This window comes from Lethenteron reissneri, chromosome 34 (assembly GCF_015708825.2).
Source record: "Lethenteron reissneri isolate LAM-NWPU_2019-01 chromosome 34, ASM1570882v1, whole genome shotgun sequence".
NCBI classification, from domain to species: Eukaryota; Metazoa; Chordata; class Hyperoartia; order Petromyzontiformes; family Petromyzontidae; genus Lethenteron; species Lethenteron reissneri.
The window spans coordinates 15996058-16012189 of NC_083812.1; the positions used below are offsets into that span (position 1 = coordinate 15996058).

Below are 16132 nucleotides of genomic sequence, written 5' to 3' on the forward strand. Positions count from 1 at the left end.
GATATCATTTGTTTAGGCTCATTTGTTTGGTTCATTCGTACCGTTAGCCTAAATGTACATGAACATGGATGGGCTTTTGTCAATCCACTGCTGGATGGGGGCCTCCTTGCACCACGTAGGTTGTGGGGGTTATTTTAACCATGCTTCAACACGCTGGTCAGTGTGGGTTGGTGAAAGCGGGACACATGGACGTGGGAGCACGAAGTACAAGACAACAATGGATTTTGCTGCACTGTCCTCTGCTGCTCACCATGTGGCTCCGCACCCTATAGCACCCTGAAATGCATTGTGGTTAATTATAGATTTTAAGTTTTCGTGACTGCAAGGATCGGTAAAGTCACGTAGATGGAAAAGAAAAATTAAAATAACTAAATTAAATCACGACGTTTCGGAGGCAACACAAGCTTCCCTCATCAGGTGGAACAGCCACAGCAAAATTACTGTGGCTGTTCCACCTGATGACGGAAGCTTGTGTTGCATGGTGGTTACCCATCCAAGCACTGCTAAGCTTCCGAGATTTGATAAGAAGGCATTGCCTGAAGGTACCGGTATATCATTTGCCTAGATTATAAATGATACATTCTAACATGCCAGATGTGATGCGTGTATTGTGAGCATAAGAATCAGTTTCGCTCCACGACTCCATGAATAACTCGGGAGTTGTTTTGATCACACACAATAACTTGTAAATACATTTACGACTAATTAAACCACGACCACTTGCATTGGTTGATATGTGAAGGAACAGGGGGTGCTGAGAATCGCTGGGTATGAACAGGACGCCTTCTGGGTTTGATCATCACCACGCACAATGCACGGACTCTGTCTGGTGCGATCACACATACTTACGTGTGTTGAATTTTTTTTTCACCGTACATAGCCAACCGCGCTAATCGGAGGTGCACGGTTGGCTAATCGACCTTGTTAAAGGAATGGCGTCCGAGGGGACGTTCGCCAAGGAAAGACATGGAGCAGTGAAATGATCTCACGTGCGGCCGCCATACGGCTGTTGCATCGCAGCATCGTGACGGGTGGCAGCGGTTTGAGTAGACCTCCATCCAGCAGTGGATTGACCGTGGCTGACGATGACGACGATGATGATAATCCGAATGCGCCACAGAACGGCTACACTCCGCTGCACATCGCGGCCAAGAAGAACCAGCTGGAGGTGGGGAAGGTGCTGCTGGAGCTGGGAGCGGAGACCAACGTGCTGACCCAGCAGGGTGTGGCGCCGCTGCACCTGGCCGCCCAGGAGGGCCATGCAGACATGGTGGCGCTTCTCCTGGGGCGACACGCCAGCATTAGCCTTGCTACCAAGGCGAGCATCCACATGCACGCGCACACTCACGCCCGTGCACGCACGCTCAAACTCATGCACTGGCGCGCGTACGAGGACAAAGATCCTCCGTGCGGCATTTTACAAGTCCTGTTGGGGCACGTGCTCTTAGCGAGCACCTTTGAAGGTCGGCATGGCACACGACGGGATGGGTGGTCAACACAAATCTCTGGCTGCCTTTGTCTCCCCGCTGCTGATGGCGTTTACACACCACTCCAGTTCCTCATTTAGTACTAAGTCGACCTCAGAGGCACTCAGGACTGGTTCAGATATTCGCCACTGTTATTGGTCACAAGTGGGAATTGAACTAACTCCGGTTGTCAGATTTCTAGTGCAGTGGTGGCAAAGGACAACAACACAACAAAGATACAAAGACAAAAGTCCCCCGTATAGCCTGGACAGACTGTTGGGGCAAGTGCTGTTAGCGAGCACCTATGAAGGCCGGCACGGCACACGAGGGGGTGGGTTGACAGCACCACGCACGGCCACATTTGTTTCCCCAGTGACGATGTTTTAAACATTCATTTGACACCGAGTTGACCTAGGGGAGGCCCAGAACCTGTTCAGATAATCGCCACTGGTCTTGGCCGTGAGCAGCAATCGAACTCAGGTTGCCGGGTTTGTAGCGCGGCGCACTAACTGCTACGCTACTGCTCCCCACAATACATGCACACACGCCGTGCACACACACGCGCACGCACACACACGTGCACACGTGCTAATTCGTGCAATCACACAAGCCAGTACCTCATGTTTATGCATGTGCTCACCCAAACTTGCATAATTAGAAATGTGCCTAGAGTGCAAGTAGTATGAAAAGAAAAGTAAAAGTGCCGCCCTGCAATTTTTTGCTCACATCACCATTGGCAGAATGATGTCTACTAGAGGGAGCTTTAGAGGGTGTTTGGCCTACTTTTCAATGCTGGACAACATCTTGAAAGAGGTGGAATTGCCAGTGCTTTATTCCACCATCCAGGACCTCCCGATCGATTATCTGTGGTGACCCCACGTAGACGCCACGAAGGCAAGATGTTTACTACCTCACCTGGTATACAGGAGATCGTGGGTTCGATCCCGATGCTGATGCCTGTATATTTAGTGTTTGCATCTTCTCCGTGTGGTCTTGTGAATTTTTCTCTTGGTCGTCCGGTTTTTCCCTCTACATTTAAAATCATGTGAATATTTGGCTACTGTAAATGTTCACGTGGTAAGCCACTTCGTTGAGCTATCATTTGTGGCCTGGTTGCTTCTGAAACAGCTATCTGGCTCAGTGAACCGTCGAGAATAGTTTTTAGTCTGAGACAACTGCCGCCGCACCAGGTAGATGGAGCCGGCGACCTCTGGATTGAAAATCCGGCATGCTAACCATGCCACCACGGTAGCCTTCTCCACAAGTCAATGGCCCTTTGCCTTAAACAATGTGGAGGCGTTTTATTCTCGGTTTTTTTAAACTGAAGACATGCAAGACAGCAAGTGGACCTGTGCCGTGTAATGGTGCAGGTGTGCGTTCACAATGCGTTGTTCTCATGCCCACGTGGCTTTTAGAACATGGCTCTCTGTGTCTTCTCATTTCGTGCAGGGTGGCCTCACAGCCATGCACCTCGCCGCTCAAGAGGACAAAGTGAACGTGGCGGAAATCTTGACGAAGCATAAAGCTGACGTGAACACCACCACCAAGGTACCCCGACCGAGAAAACGCCGTCAAAATGCTGAACTGGCCATGATAATTATTGCTATAATTTAATACATTACATTTTGACGTGAAATGCACTCACGTGCACAAGCTAGTTTGGGCAAATGGAAATAATGTGACCGTGACCAGTGTGTAAATGTAAACTGTGTCCATGGGAACTATTATGTTTACCACTATCCATCTGATCTGTTTCTGCCTGCTTCAATGCAGCTCTGCTACACACCACTGCATGTGGCAAGCCACTACGGAAATATCAAGATGGTGAACTTCCTTTTACGAAACAGAGCCCTCGTCAACGCCAAGACCCGGGTAAGACGTCACGCGCAGATACTGGGCAGCGCTCGCCGATTCCTTCTAAACTTTCGTTCTGTAACGCATGCCGCTCGGGAATTTCTAGGAAGGTGTTTTTAGGCCTTTTGCGATAACCTGCGGTCGTTGTTTTATAGCAGCACACCGCTGGGCTGTACGTGTGTTCCCGCGGATGGAGCGGTGGTGGAGGTTTCTGTTTTGTTTTAATGCACTGCAGAACGGCTACACGCCGCTTCACCAGGCTGCGCAGCAGGGGCACACGCACGTGGTCAACGCCCTTCTGCAGCATGAAGCTTCCCCTAACGAGCTGACCACCGTGAGTTTCCTGTCCGTCATTTCTGTCGCCCCACACAGCCGAGCAGTTCACTTGACAAGGGACTTTGCTGGGGGATTAGCACGATTCCTGCAGTTGTGGCATTCTGGTTATAATCTGCAACAATGGCAACTTTATGCAAAATTCTTATTGAAGATATAAATTATTTTCTTTCAGTTAAGCCTGGTTTTGTAGAGTATACGTATAAATAAATAATGAAAGTCCAGCCATTCTCAATAGACAAATGGATGAAGGCTTCCCAATGCTATGTAAGTCATGGGGGTTTTTGACCATACCTCACCACACTTTATTAGTGGTCGTTGGTGAAGCGGGGAGAGGGCAGGACCAGTTCTGATATTACTTGTCACTGATGTTATCCATGGGCAGGAATTGAACTTGGGTGACGGGTTTAATAGTGTGCATTGCTGACCACTGTACCACTGCTGCTCCATCATTTACATACTCAACATGTCATAAACAACCTTCTACCAAAATGTAAATTTTACAAAAACGTTCGCGCCAGTGATGCTGAGCGCCGCGCCCCTTTGCGACCCTCTCGCACAGAACGGAAACACTGCGCTGGCCATCGCACGGCGCCTCGGCTACATCTCCGTGGTGGACACGCTCAGCATCTTGACCGAGGAGCCCGTGACGGGCGTCAACGTGAGTGTCCGTCCGCTCGCTCAGCCACGCGGCGCGCGCGGGGCAACTGAAGCCACTCGCGCTCTCTCTCCGTTTTGCCGAGTGTGGCTGCTACACTTCCACGCGGATGATCCCCCTGACAATCTACCTAATTACATTAAACCCCTTTGCTGAATTTGCATTTTTGAGCACGGACAGCCCCTCACTTTTCATCCTCTGGTGGATCGTGCTTTTGACGAGGCAGAGTACAGGTGCGGGTTTGCTTCTTGGCCATCCGGTCTCCTCGCTCACGTTGAAAGCGAACTCGCTTCGGTCACCCGGTGCTCGCAGAACAGCAGCGTACGCCGGGGCTGCAGCGGCCACACGCAGGGAAAGTCGGAAAGTTCAACACATTTAGAACTGAGCGGATTAATGTGATTGGATTATAAGGAGATCGTTTGGTCAGTTGGTGTCTGCTGAAGATGTTACATAGCTGCGGTGCTGCTGCCGTGTGTGTGTGCATGAGTAAGGTGTAAAAACAAAAAGAGTTTTTTCATTGGTAACATTAGTATACTGTAAGCGGAGTGGTGGACGGGTGAGTGACCTTTGAAACCATTTCGTTGTTATCTCAATCGTTCCTGTTGTGATAATGTGACCACGCGGATGTTGGCAATAACAGTGCGGCTTTATCCACCTCTGGGTACAATTTCAACCAGGGTGAATAAAGAGACAGCTGATGGCCGTTACGCGTGCTCTTTTGAAATGTGATTCAAACGCGTTTGTTTTCCAGGTGATTTTCCCTGCGGGGATGATCGAGTTATACGCTGTTCACGCCCAAACGCCAGCAGGGACCCTTGTTTTTATTGCCACGCTTCTGCTCAAGCACGTGGAGTGATGCCACTCTAGCTTAGCATGCGCCCACAGGAGGGTGCTTATCTCATGTCTCCTCCTCCCCCACCCGACCCGACCGCCCCGACCGCCCCTCTCTCCTCCTCCTCCCACCACCACCGCTACGACTCCTCCTCCGCTACCCTTCCCACCTTGCAGACGGTGATAGAGAAGCACAAGTTGAACGTTCCTGAGACCATGAATGATGCGCTAGACCTTTCTGACGACGAAGGTAAGAGCTTGCGCTGTGAGCAAGTGTGCTGGCACACGGTGGCTGCCACTCCCCCCCCCCCCCCCCCCGCCTGCTCAATCTGGATCCAAAGTTCTTCTTTCGGTGCCACAACAGCACCGTAGCATGGCCAGGAAGTGCTTTGGTGCCGAGGGTTAAACTTGCATTTCTGTCGCCAAAGTGGATTGACCTGTCAGGGACACGCAACTGCTTTGATATGCTTCGAAGTGGCGTCTAACTGCACATTGTTCAAATGAAAACGCTGTGTTTGGGAATTGGATTTAGCGATTTGAAAAATTCACTCATTGTAACTCACCACAATCCGCAGATTGTTTGCAAAGGATTTGCGTGTGTCTAACACGGTTTGCTTTCGCCAAGCGAGAAATGAAAAGTTTGCCTGTGTGGCCCCAGCGAGATAAGATTCACCATTCATTTCCACGTCTATTATTTGCAGATTTAACCTACTGCGTGACATTTGTTTTAATTCAACTTCAATTTATGGTCATTGTTTTACTGCAAACACACATGTACGTCACAACTTTGAGCTATTTAATTGTTCAGTTGTGCAGAGTTGACGATTGTTGATTTTAATTTCTCTAATTTAATTTGATGTTTGCCCCTGCCCTCTACCGACCGCCTACATCCCCTCCCTCACCCTTTGCGTTTTAACATCACATTTGTTTCGTTTGATGTTTGTGTTCGTTTTGCATCGGGCCTCTCAGTGTGCAAGGGCTCCTCTGTGCCTGAGCGGGTGGCAGAGGGAGCTTACCCTGGCCTCGTCTCGCTAGGGGAAGGGGCTCACGGTGGCGCAGGGTGTCACGGTGGGGTGCGTAATTGTGCAGCAAGCGAGAGGGGGGAGGCTGACGGTGGCGGTGGCACTATTTTTCTCTTACCTTGCTTAACTGCTCCGTTTACATTTTCAAGCCATGCATGCATCAGTCTTAACGTGACTTACCAGAAGGAACCCTTTTCCTTTCTGTTGTGCAACGTGTCAGAGTTTGAACGAGGACGCAGGGCAGAACTTGTTGCAGTGTTGTCAATTTTCTGAATATCAGTTCCTGTTCTTTTTTACATTGATGCTGACACGTTGAGTGCAGTGCTACTGCGGGAGATTATTAATTCAGGCCTGAGGCCGTTTCACTGGTTTTACGAGAGTTCGCGTGGCTCAAGAATGCCACGTCTGATTCTGTCGATAGGTGATAGGTGCGGCAGTCTATTCCTTATGTTTAGTGCACGATGCAGACGCTGCTGAAATTGAATTCTGAAATGGCAGGATGTGGACAAGGTCACTGCCACACGGACGCACTCTACGTGGACCACTGTTCAAGACCAGGTCACCGTAGGTGGCTTCTTATGTGCAGTAATAGTGGTATCTGAAGCCAGATCACCATTGTCCCCACTGCTGCGCAACTGTGTTGAGAAGGAGTAGTTTCTTGGTTATTTAAAGTTGGGTTCATGGGGCTTTTGTCTAACCACTGAATAAAGACGCTCACTGCATCGCGCGCTTTCAGATGCGCTTCTGTGGCCATCTGGAACGCTCTTCCTTCCGATATTAGGAACCCACTGGAGCTATGCACTTTTAATGCTCGATTTGAAACTAATTTATTTAGAACTTTAGTTTGTTGTCCTTCCCCCGCACCTCCGATTAGCATGATTGGCTATGTACGCGCAAAAGAAGGTAAACATACATACACACATCTTCTTGGTTCTTTCGGTAAAGTCACGTAGAAGGGAAGTAATAAAATAATAAAAATAAAACATAATAAAATAAAATAATTCTCACGACGTTTCGGCTACAACGCAAGCAGCCGTCTTCAGGTGAAGAATGAGACACTACCAAGCTAGGAGCTTAAATATAAGCTGCGTTGGAGGTGGAAGCTGCGTTGGAGGTGGAAGAGTGCCTTAACAAAAGAATGTGCATATGAAGAGGAATTTAGCATATTCATGGAAAATGCGTAGGAGGTGGGCGGGGGGGTTTCAAAGTCATATTATGCCCATGCATTATGCAGGATCAGCAGCACCAAGGGGGGGTGCAGGGAGTAGCAGTAACAAAGGAAAGGAATGTTAATGATATGTAGCTGCAGTTGCTCAACAACCACGTAGAAAACTAAAGTATAAACTACATAAAAACTAAAGTATAAACTGCATAGCACCATCACTATACTTACTATACTCTACAATAAGCTGAGTTACTAACAGCAAGTAATACATTACAATTCTACGTCGTAAAAATTATATAATATGCTTCCATCTAAACTTTATTCTCTTACATCACACGAGCATATACCGTACTATATACTGCCATAGATAAACCCAACATTAATTTATATACTGTATTGCTGTAAACCAACCTATACCTTATACATTTTAATATAACACTATGTATTATTCTACCCACCCTAATGTGTATCGAAATGGTTTATTACGTCCTTCCAATGATTGCTAAGCCAGAATCCATCTTCTCGGTTAAAATTGTCTCTGTGTTTGTATATGTGGATCGCCTCATGAACGAATCTCTCATGATAGCCAGATGGCTTGCAGAGAACCTCTGTCTTGGAGAAGTAAATATCATGTGAGCCCACTGAGTTGTAACAGTGATCTGCCACGGCTGAGGTGTTTGTCCTACCGTGTTTCAGGTCAGCTTTATGTTCACGGATGCGGTCCGAGACATGTCGTTTGGTTTCCCCAATGTAACTGCTACCACAGAGGAAACTTAGTTTGTAGACGCCAGGGTACTGTATGTCTGGAACCACATCTTTTACAGACGGTACCAGATCACGGATTTTATGTACTGTGTTGAATCAGACCTGGATCTTGTGTTTAATCAGGATTTTGGAGATCTTTTTTGTGACCCCAGCAATGTAGGGTAAGGTGATGGTCTTGAAAGGCTCCTCAACAGGATCCTTCTTGATGGTTGGAGTGATGGCTTTGCGGATTGTGTAGTCGGAGTAACCATTAGCCTTAAGAGCTTGGCGTACGTGTTTGAGTTCACTGGCAATGTGTTCATGGTCGGAGATGCATTGGGCTCTATGATATAGAGTCTTGATGAGGGAATTCTTCTGGGATGGCATAATATGACTTTGAAACCCCCCCGCCCACCTCCTACGCATTTTCCATGAATATGCTAAATTCCTCTTCATATGCACATTCTTTTTGTTAAGGCGCTCTTCCACCTCCAACGCAGCTTCCACCTCCAACGCAGCTTATATTTAAGCTCCTAGCTTGGTAGTGTCTCATTCTTCACCTGAAGACGGCTGCTTGCGTTGTAGCCGAAACGTCGTGAGAATTATTTTATTTTATTATGTTTTATTTTTATTATTTTATTACTTCCCTTCTACGTGACTTTACCGAAAGAACCAAGAAGATGAATCCCTGCAGTCACGAAAGCTTTAAATCGAAATACATACACACAGCACAGCAAACAAAGTATTCTGTGCTTTGTTAATGATATTGGTGGTAAGGTCGGCGGAAGGTTTGCTGTCATGTATTGGTAATTATACAAAGTAGGTAAAATACTGAGAAGAGTTGAACTTCAAATCTAGAAAGAGTTCAAATCTAGAAAGAGTTGAACTGTCATCTTGCAGGGAGGGGGCATTTGAGGTGGCACAAGTAAGCTCTGGCCCCCACTCTACACCCCCACCCTATGATCTTCCCTGCCCTGTCACGCATGCCTATGTTTTCCCACGGGTGCAATAAGCACTGCCCGTAGGTCTCGCTTGTGACGAGACGGTCTAATCTGCGAGCGCTCCGTGACTTGACGATCTGCACAATAAATAAATAAAAGGCTCGTAATTCTGAAATCTCACCACTGTCTGAGTTTGGAACTGCACTGGCGGGAGGCGGTGATGGACCCACTATCCCTCCCACACACACACACGGCTATGTGTCTACATGTGGTTTTGAGATGTGCGTGGGCGCTTATGCCGTCAGACATCTGGGATACAGTTCATCGCGTTATCGTCAGCTCTTTGGCGGGTAACGACAGGCACGGCTGAGCGGGGAAGCTCTCTCACGGACAGCTAAACCCGGGTGCCCGCGTGCCTACCGAGCCCGCGCACAACGGCGACCCGATGCTACGTCCATGCGCGCACGTCCCTGAAATGCAGCGACACAAAACCTTGTTAGGAGCTTCTCGTCTCCAACATCCATTTCAGAGGCAGCGGCAGCTAAAAGTGGCGCAGTGGCATGACTGCACAGACACGAGTCCGAGAGCTTCCATGTGGAAGAAGCGTGCCAGTGATTCCACTCCACAGCTCCCAGGGTGCGCTGTTCGCATCGTTTGCCATCAATCCCGGGATTGTGAAGCGTGGTAATTCACTGTCGTAGCGTTTATTTTCACACGCGCATACAGAATAAAGGTTTGGCCAGATTGCTTTGCATGAGCTCTCCCTGCCGGAAGCAGCAGTGAGCTTGGCAGTGACTAAGCAACCGTAATTAACCACACCTGCTGCAATTCGGCAGATACTGAAAATGGCTCAACGTTGTTTTAAAAATGTACAGCGTTTGTCACCACCAAAGCTCTCTGCCTTGAAGAAAACATTCGCTCGATCGTGGGCCTGCTGAATGCGTTTCCTGCTCTTCTCGGCGGCTCATTTATCATTGCCATTTCATTTATCACAGTGCGAGAGATGCGCATTTGTGCTCGTGCATAAAATGTAACGACTCTGTGTGAACCAGTCAATTAAGTAATTGCTGCAGGGAAACTATTATCCCAAACCATCGTCTGCTCAAGTTTTTCCAGGAAACCGCTCACACCTGTGACTGCCACGTAACTGAATGTCCCTGTTTATAGAGGCACTTGACACAATTCCCTCCGATACAAAGATTAATTGAATGGTTTCGCCATGACTGTTTCACGATTGGCTGATGCTGATTGGCCATCCACCGCAGTATTTCCACCTAATCTCCGACACCGTGTTCCTGCATTTTTACCTGAGCACTCTAATATTCCCCAGGTGTGTGCTATTATTGCTACTGTATATGGGAGCACCCTTACGATTCGTGGGAATAACGCTTTTTTTCCCCACCAGTGGGGTGTTCTTGTCGGTCGACTGTGCACAGTCTATACCAGTGAGCACTCGTTGTTCTAGCAGTGGAAACATTGGCTGCCTCGCCAGGATAATTACCGCCCCAATTGCTGATTGTGACATTCTCACCCCCCCCCCCCCACCAGTTCAAGGCTTGCAATGGTAAAAATCTGCACGTATTAAAAACAACTAACCAAAAAAAATATTTTCGTTGCACAATTTGGCAGCGCCGTATTGTTTCCATTGCCATCGTATTATCTGTAAAACGGCCTAATTTACCAAGTTTCTATATACACAAGCAAGTAAACAACGGAACAATAATGTAAAATGTTTATTATTTTATAATATACGCACACACACCAACGGGGTAGTTTTAATTAACTATTAACTATTTTTATTTTACCAGGTAAGGCCCACTGAGCTTATACAGCTTATTTCTCAGAAGCGACCTGGCCACAAATGATAGCTCAATGAATTGGCGTATCATTTAGGAATTTATAGCAGCCAAATACTCTAAACGCATGCCGATTCTAAATGTGAGGAGGAAAACCAGAGGACGTGGAGTAAAATCCACATGAGCACGGGGAGAAAGACATGCAGGGTCGTGATTGAATCTGTGACCTCCTGCATACCCGGCGAGGGAGTGAAAATTTCGCCACCGTGGCACCCCGATGGTGTGGGTGCTCCTAACTCTTCCAAGATGTCTGGCCAGAGTGGAAGAGTTGGTGAGATACCCTCTCGTGGAAGCACATTTTGCCAGCGGCGGCATGGGCAAGCAATTGCAGGGCTGTGCCTTTACCTTGTTACCGTTTCTCACACAAACAGAGCCGAATGCCTCCCGAACTTTGTGTTGGGGGGGCGGCAGTCCACACACGCCAACGCCGCCGTCTGTAAGAAGCAGGCGACGTTCCCAGGGTTGAATTTCAGCGCCACAACACCGTGCCGCAATTTCCTCATAAAGGATTTGGCATCCCGAGTGCTCAGCCCCATGCCAAGCATCTTCCCGCGTTGCAGGAGCACAACAGGAACCGTAGGGCCCAGCGTGGTGTGTAGAGATGCGCCCACGCGCGCGGGACGCCCGCGTGGCGCCCCGGCCAGCGCTACCGTCTTAGTAATTGCCGGGCTCCGATCGCCTTGAACTTGTCGGGGGGGTGGAGGGGTTGAGGGAGAGTACGGAGGCAGGGGGGGGGCCTCTGCCCTTTCTTTATTATTTACTTTCTCTCTGTGCGATTGATCGACTCGGGTCAGTCTGGATGCCTTGGCCTGAATTTGTAATCGAGACAGAGAAATGTATGGTTTAATGTTGACGTTAACAGATCATGGAGGGGGGCGCACGCGCAAGGCCCACGCTGCTGCTCGTGGTGTGCGGTGGGAGGCTACTGCTGGGTTTCTTGCACGGCTTCAAGTGTGCGCCAATGTGTCATTGGCATTTTTGTCACGAGACTGTAAAATTACAGTTGTAGCTCACAGGCTCTGTTATCCCCTTTACGCCTTGATACTTTTATGCAGATTCTTTGTGGAATATTCGTAAGAAAAAGTATATACCGCCTATGCATTCCCTCCACTATTTCAATATCACAATTAACGCGAGGCTTTTGTTTTTTTCAGCGTGGTATATTTGACTCATAAACAGATTCTTGAGTTGCTAAAAATACGTTCGCATTCCCTTTCACCGACAGATGAGCTGGGTGATCTGTGAGGACTGCATAGCGTCTAATAATAGCGATTTGTTCATAAGCTCTCATTGAGACTGTTTCTATACCATGCCAGCACCTTCTTCTCGAGAGAGAGAGAGAGAGACAGGGCGGGCACACTTGTGCGTTATCTTGCAAGCATACATTTCATTTACTGCAGGAGTTTAACAGCCAGTCGTCACCAATCACAGTTCAGCAGTTTTGAAAGTCACGTACGCTCTGACCCCTCCTGCCCCAATTCTGGGTTGAGTCACCAGTTTTCTCTTCCGTCCTCTTCTCCCGCAAGTTCACCCTGGTGTGGCACTCTACCAAGGGGCCCCGTCTGCTGCCGGTCTAACCCCGACGCTCCACTGACCCTTGTGCTCATTCTGCCCCCAACCCCTCTCCGCACCCCTTCTCTCTTCCCCTCTCCCGACGCTCGACGCGTAGGTGAGGACGGGATGGCCGGGGGTGAGTACCTCCGCCCGGAGGATCTCAAGGAGCTCGGTGACGACTCTCTTCCCTCGAGCCAGTTTCTAGCTGACAGCATCACTTACCTGGGCTCCGCCAGCCTGGCCAGGGGCCTCTCTGCCAGGTACGACCGATTTAGCTCATCACTCACGGCTGTTGCTGCTGCTGCGATGGCTCATGATCACAAGCCGCGGGAAGCTACTACCGCGCATCTCATTTAACGCAATCCCGTTGAGTGAGTTGCACTCACGCTCCGGTTGAATTCAAGGTCGTCACTCGACCACCACCATGATGCTGGTGATAGCTCTCTGATGTCGGGAAATGCTGATGTCGCGCGAACTCGTCACCCACCGGCACAGCTTCGAGTCAGCTCGTGAATGGGGTTTTGATGCAGCAGCAGCAATGATTTTGCCAGTACTCTTAGCATATCCACCGTGGCCTTTTCATGATACTTGTGCCTGCATACATATTAGGTCAAAGGTGCTTCTTTGCGATTACTTGCTGCTGGTTGAACGGGCCGCTACTAGAGGGAGCGCTCGAGGGTATTGGGGCCTACTATTCCATTCAAGCCAGACATCGTGCATGAATATCCATACATGTTAATTAAAGATTACATTTTTCAAAGGGAGTGACAAATGGCTACTCTGCTTTCGTCTTCTTCTACCCCCGTGTTCAAATTAATCTGACTGTCTGCTGTAGCAGAAATGCACAGCAGCAGGCGTTTCCACGGTGACAATGCAGCCTGTTATTCCCATTATACATCCCCAATAACACCAAGCTGGCAGAACAATCTGTATTCTTTGGTAACAATCGCCAGTTTGAACGTCAAAGTGTCAAATCGTGACCCTTTTTGTGTCCTTTCCATGTCACCTGACGCCTGCGCTTGAATGCGTAGATGCTGCGCAGTCAGCTGTCGGTTAAATTGCGGTTTTTTTTTGCACCCTCAACTTCACAGGCTCTGTGCCAGGTACCCGCATTGTGATTTTATCGCAGCTGCGTCTGCAGAGTTCGTGAAAGCAGGGTCGTTTCTGCACATTGTAAATACCGTACATACCGTGCTCGTCACCAATCAAGGAGGCGTTCTCCGCTTTGCGTTCACACGGGGCGCCCGTGCAGCCCACACTGTGGCCCTAGCGCTCGCTTCGCCGGTGCGCGTTTATATATTTTTTCTTCGCTCGCTCCTGTGCATTCCAGCAACTCTAACATTGCCGCTCCCGTTTGTTTCCGCGAGGCTGCGGGGCGCGCTGGCTCACTGGGTCACGACGACAAACAGCTCTGGCCTCGCTTGGCTTCGCCGCGTTGGGGCGACGCGGGGCTCACGACATCGCTGCGCGCGTTTCGTCCCCACGTTCTACCCCGTGTTCATATTGCGGCGTGCCTAGCTACCGGCCGCTGGCTCGACGTGCTGATTGATGGTGCCTGGAGGGCGCTCTGGCGGGCAGAATTTGGCGGGGGAAAAAAACTATAATTTTTCCCACGTGTTTTGAGCAAATGGGAACACTACGAGGAGGAGTAGGCACACGACGTTGACCCACTCCCGTCGAGCGGCGTTGTGGGGGTCTGTTGCGTGCGCGCTGTACGAGCCAGAAAACAGGTCGTCCTGCCCTGGTATTTCGAGCTCACTTGACGATTTCCCCACAACATGTATTACTTTTTATTAGCATTATCCCTGGGGAATGTGTGGAGAGTTCAGCCAATGAGCCTTGGACTCAGAAACACCTTGGAACCATACGGGAGACACAGTCGATGGTTAAATCATACGTGTTTATCAACTCAGAAAACCCTCTTTTTCTTCAGGAAGGGGCCCCTTGAAATATTTGGCCGTTTTGAGTTTGTTATTGAGCATTATTGTGCGTGGGAGTAGTTGGAGAAAACCCACAACCACGAGCGGATGACACTTAACAGCACGTGTCAAGGCCGAGCTGCAATTGTAAAGCTGGGCGTGCATTGCGCACATGGTGATGCACTCAGCTGACCTCCGAAACGCCCCGTTATGGGTGCTGAACCACGGCCATGTTGCTTCTAAACGCTCAATGGCCACCTTTACCAAACACCCACCGTCCCCTTCCTTCCTCCAACACCCTACCAGCCAGCTCACAGCCACGACACTCTCGCGGGGCTCAGCTACGAGCCGCACAGCAAGTTGAAGCGCCCCATCTGTTGCTCTGCGCCTGCAGATTTTCCATTGAATAACAACAATAATAATGACGACGATGATAGCGACAAGTTTAAAACTGAGTGTTCTCTTTTTTTCTTACTTTGTTTTTTCCTCTCCTGTTCCCTCCCTGGTTTGTATTCCTTCCTTCCCTCTGCTCCTCCGTTCTCCAGTTTGATGCCAAGGTAACGACTCTTCCTTCCCTGACCCCCCCCCTGCCCCTAACACCCCGGGCCTTGTTTTTTTTTTATAATTTGCTGTGTCCGTGCATTCATTGCAGCTGCTGAAGCAACTCATTTGCTTCGAGACTGTCGCGTGTCGTGTGTGTGCTTGGTGTTTCATGTGGGTGTGTGTGTGTGTTGTATATAAATATATATCGCTCGGTTTGTGTCATTCATTTATTTAACTGAGAAAAAAACATTTTCAAGAGGGAAAAAGGTGAGCTGTTACGAGGTTCTCACGTTGTGTCCGTGTCGTGGTTCCATGCGTGGTTCAATGACCTTGCTCCATGAGCTCATTGTTTCAAGAGTATTGCGAGACCGAGTGGCTCATGACTCATTCCCATCATTTGCTTTGATTAAACCTCAGCAACCTTGGATTCAAGGCATTTCATTACCTGCATGCCTAACTGCTGTGTTGTATTTTGTCTCTTTTGTCTGTCTGTTTTGACTTTCATTTGTTCCGACCTTGTTCTCACCCACTCCCCCACTCGACCACTCGCCCACTCATGTTATTATACATCTTCCCCTGTGCCCATGTGCATGGTCTGCGCGCGAATCGATTTGCGCACGTGCGTGGGCATGTCTGTGTGCGTGTGCCATCCAATATAATTCACCTCCCCTTTTACCGTTACCTCTACTGCACAATTGGTCCTGACCAACCGCACATTCTGTGACGAATTCACCCACGTGTATCCACTGCGCCCGGACTGTCCGGTGCACGTTCGTCTGCGAAATTCCCGTACGGCCGTGTCAATTGTGCAATTTTTTATTTAAATACCACACGCTCTGGTTTGCTACCTCCCGCTCACTCCCCACGTTGCTCCCTTCGCACCGCTCCTCTCTCCCGCTCCTCACCCGGGCCGCACGCACGCACGCACGCACCGCCTGCCCCACTCCGCAATGCACTACCTCCCGACTGCCCCGCGCCCTTCTTTGCTCTTCCGCTCGAGCAGCTTGCGTTCGTTCAGTTCCGACAGGTCGTTCACGCCCAGCCGCGGCTCGCTGCTCCGAGACAGTGGCTCGCTGCTCCGAGACAGTGGCTCGCTGCTCCGGGAGAGCGGGCCCCTGCTTCGCGACAGCGCTCACAACGAGGAGTTCCTCTCGCCGCCCGGCATGCAGGTACAGATGTTGTCACTCTCCCCGGCAAAAGCTTTGTCGGAAATTCCAGCTCACCTTGATTTGATGCACTTGGGAGC

General features: G+C 49.4%; 1 protein-coding gene across 30 annotated transcripts in view; it reads left to right on the plus strand.

Annotated features, from left to right (window-relative positions):
• Window positions 1–16132, plus strand: part of LOC133350739 (ankyrin-3-like) — a 263868-nt gene that overhangs the window by 198273 nt on the left and 49463 nt on the right. For 26 of the 30 annotated variants that reach the window (XM_061565433.1, XM_061565430.1, XM_061565440.1 and 23 more), the window contains 9 exons: window positions 1121–1318; window positions 2916–3014; window positions 3240–3338; window positions 3556–3654; window positions 4216–4314; window positions 5320–5392; window positions 12540–12684; window positions 14889–14900; window positions 15890–16055. In XM_061565433.1, the coding sequence (XP_061421417.1) occupies window positions 1121–1318; window positions 2916–3014; window positions 3240–3338; window positions 3556–3654; window positions 4216–4314; window positions 5320–5392; window positions 12540–12684; window positions 14889–14900; window positions 15890–16055 (990 nt within the window). The remainder of the gene's footprint in view (window positions 1–1120; window positions 1319–2915; window positions 3015–3239; window positions 3339–3555; window positions 3655–4215; window positions 4315–5319; window positions 5393–12539; window positions 12685–14888; window positions 14901–15889; window positions 16056–16132) is intronic. The other 4 variants (XM_061565426.1, XM_061565432.1, XM_061565454.1 and 1 more) reach the window with 2 other exon arrangements.